Source organism: Dipodomys ordii, unplaced genomic scaffold (assembly GCF_000151885.1).
Source record: "Dipodomys ordii isolate 6190 unplaced genomic scaffold, Dord_2.0 Scaffold107, whole genome shotgun sequence".
Taxonomy (NCBI): domain Eukaryota; kingdom Metazoa; phylum Chordata; class Mammalia; order Rodentia; family Heteromyidae; genus Dipodomys; species Dipodomys ordii.
In genome coordinates, this window is record NW_012267323.1 from 2,076,779 (window position 1) to 2,079,982 (window position 3,204).

The 3,204-nt window shown below is 60.1% G+C and overlaps 1 protein-coding gene across 1 annotated transcript in view; it reads left to right on the top strand.

Moving 5' to 3' along the window:
- The window catches only part of Dusp7 (dual specificity phosphatase 7), an 8,430-nt gene that overhangs the window by 1,375 nt on the left and 3,851 nt on the right, over window positions 1–3,204 (top strand). The window contains exon 2 of the mRNA XM_013028081.1: window positions 1,352–1,786. Coding sequence (XP_012883535.1) covers window positions 1,352–1,786 — 435 coding nt within the window. The remainder of the gene's footprint in view (window positions 1–1,351; window positions 1,787–3,204) is intronic.

Here is a 3,204-nt window from a genome sequence, read left to right on the forward strand (position 1 = left end):
TGGAGGCTTCCCCAGTGCTCAAGGCCAAGCCCCCTCCCCCAATCACTCCCCCCCCATCACCACCACCACCAGGCCACGTCGCCCCTTTGGCTGGGCATCCGCCTTCCCTCTCTTCCTCTTCCTCCTCCTCCCTCTCCCCTGCAGGGTTTTCCTTCCCCTCCCCTCCTCTCTCTCTCTCTCTCTCTCTCTTCTAAAGAGGGAGAGAGGTAAAGGGGGTGGGGGGGGGAAAGGCCTCTTCTTGTAAACCTTCCCCAACCATCAGGGACCTCCCTTCATCCCCGTCCTCCTCCTCCTCCCCCCCCAAAAAAAGTCTAATCTGGAAGTGGTGTCCCCTAAAAGGTGGTGGTGCCCCCCCATCATCCCCAATGCCTGTGTCGTCCCCGTACAGCCCCAGGGATTGCTCCTGTTTAGTGGCACTTGAGAAGGATCTAGACAGTGCCCCAGTGGGCCCCCCCCCCTTGTCGCTTCGGGCCCAGGTTTCCTCAGGGCCTTCAGATTCTCAGCTGCTCTAGAGCTTGTGGAAAAGAGGATTGGAGAGGGGTTGGGGGGGGGGAGAGGCAACAGACCGGGAATGGGGGGGGGCACGGGTGGCTACGGCCGGTGTTTCCAATTAACATTCCAAAATGGCCTCTCGCTAGCAGCAGCCAAGCAGGGCAGGCAGGAGCAAGGGGGGAGCCGCCAGGGCCCGTGCCTAGCCGGGGCGCTCCCCATCTTCTCTGTCCCCCCCCCCCCCGCACACACACTCTGGGCCATGGCCAGCCTCCTCTAAGTGTCCAACACTGGGGCTGGAGGGTGAGGGAGTGTGAAGAATTTGGAGCTGTGGGATGAGTGTCACAAACCCACTGCTGCTCCGGAGAAAGGAAGCAGATGATCCCTTCCTCCACCCCCCCCCACCTTCTCAGGGGTGTGCTAGGGGCATGCCCCCACCCCCCAGTCCTTCCCGGATTGATCCAGATGTGTCTCATCTGGAAGAGGCCTTTGCAGGCTGCCAGGTGTTGAGTGTGTGTGTGTGAGAGAGAGAGAGAGAGAATGAGAGAGAGAGAGAGAGAGCTGGGCCCTGTCCTCAAACGCCCTGAAGCCGGGCCTTTGTGGCAATGGGAGCGAGGCACCGGGCTTCAAGCCTCGGTTTCCTCATCTGGATGTGGGCACGGTTTTGATGGACAGAACACACTGAGAAGGCCTCCCCCCCCCGTTGGTTGGCTCTGGTCGTGGGGAGGGGCAGGGTGGGGGGTGGTTTCTACAGGAGATCGCTGGCCCCAGGTAACCTCATGTCACCCATCCTAAGTTAGACTTGGACCAGGCCTCTTCCCCCCCGCCGGGGACCCATCCATCTTTTTTCCCCTGGCCACAGGTGGTTTTAACAAGTTCCAGAACGAGTACTCGGAGCACTGCGAGACCAACGTGGACAGTTCATCGTCGCCCAGCGGCTCACCGCCCACCTCGGTGCTGGGGCTGGGGGGCCTCCGGATCAGCTCAGACTGCTCGGACGGCGAGTCAGACCGAGAGCTGCCCAGCAGTGCCACCGAGTCGGACGGCAGCCCCGTGCCCTCCAGCCAGCCGGCCTTCCCGGTCCAGATCCTGCCCTACCTCTACCTTGGCTGCGCTAAGGACTCCACCAACCTGGACGTGCTAGGCAAATACGGCATCAAGTACATCCTCAACGTCACCCCCAATCTCCCCAACGCCTTCGAACATGGCGGCGAGTTCACCTACAAGCAGATTCCCATCTCTGACCATTGGAGCCAGAATCTCTCCCAATTCTTCCCCGAGGCCATCAGCTTCATTGGTAGGTTGTCTGCGGGGTGTGCCTGGGCTGGCTGGCTGGGTGGGTGGGTGGGCATCAAGGTGTGTGCAGAGTTGCTGGGTGTCACCCCTGCCCATCTGGGTTACCTGCGGGCCTGTCTAGACCTGTGTGCACCTGGCATGTGCTAGCACGCGCCCCCGTGGGTGGGTGTGCGCTTCTTGTGACTCACAAGCCCTCAGGCCTCTACCTGTTGGGGCCTGACCAGACCCCCCTCTCCCCACTTTTCCCCATAAGCAGCCTTGGGATCCCCACCTTCCAGCTGTGGGGAGATGCCTCATGGCCGCTCAGTGGTCCAGCTTCTGTTTTTGTTTTTGTTTTTTCCTGGCTTTGTTACTGTTTGGGGGTGGTGGGGAGGTGGGGGGGACTTCACACGGGTCTCGTTCGTTTGCTTGCTTGGTTGCAGTGCGCATCACGCCTCCGTGGATGTATGTGTATGTGTCTTTCTGCAGGATGGGGGCTGGCGTGGTATCTCTCTTTGGGGCTTCATTTTATCTTATTGATTGATTTGGGTCGGTCGTAGGACTTGAACTCAGGGCCTGGGCGCTGTCCCTCAGCTCTTCAGCTCAAGGCGAGCGCTCTACCTCTTGAGCCACGGCGCCACTTCCAGTTTTCTGAGTGGTTCATTGGAGATCAGAGTCTCATGGACTTTTCCTGCCCTGGCTGGCTTGGAACTGTGGTCCTCAGATCTCAGCCTCCTGAGTAGCTAGGATGACAGGCATGAGCCACCGTTGCCTGGCTTGGGGCTTCATTTTATAGCTGAGGGAAGTTGCTAGAAATAAAACCCCAGTGGGCATCGATGGGAATAGGTAGCCCCCCCCATCCCCCTCTCTCTCTGTAGGACCCCAGCTAGACTTAGCAGTTTGTGGGCCTTGCTTAGAGTCAGGGGCAGGGTTGGGGGGTGATATGTGGAGAAAGTCGGGGAAGGCTGAGAACAGTTAGGGTTCCAAGCCTCAGCTGGCTTCTTGGCCAACTGAAAGCAGTTCGGCCATCTCCCCTGGCCTGTGGGGTTCCTGAGGCTCTGGGGAAAGGGACACAGGCTCAGGACAAGCGTACACCCCTTCCTCCCCGGGCCTGGTACCCCAGTGCTTCTGCCCAGCCTTTTGTGGCAGAGTAGGGGTGACCTGAGCAAGCCTCTTCCTGATGGCGGCTGGCCGGCCAGCCGTGTCCAGCGGAGGGCATTTGGTGTCAGCTGGGCCGGGCTAGCTTTAATAACAGGAAGTGGGAGGCTTCCTTAGCCTCATCCGCTTACTGGGAAGCAAAATGAGGTGCCTGGGGTGGGGGGGGTGGGGAGAGAAGGAAGCTGGGGTCTGGGGGAGGGGACGCCACTGGGGTTGCTTAGAGCTTCCAAAGCGGCCATAAGAGAACAGCCAGAAGGCATCTGAGCTGTCCTGGGGCGGGGG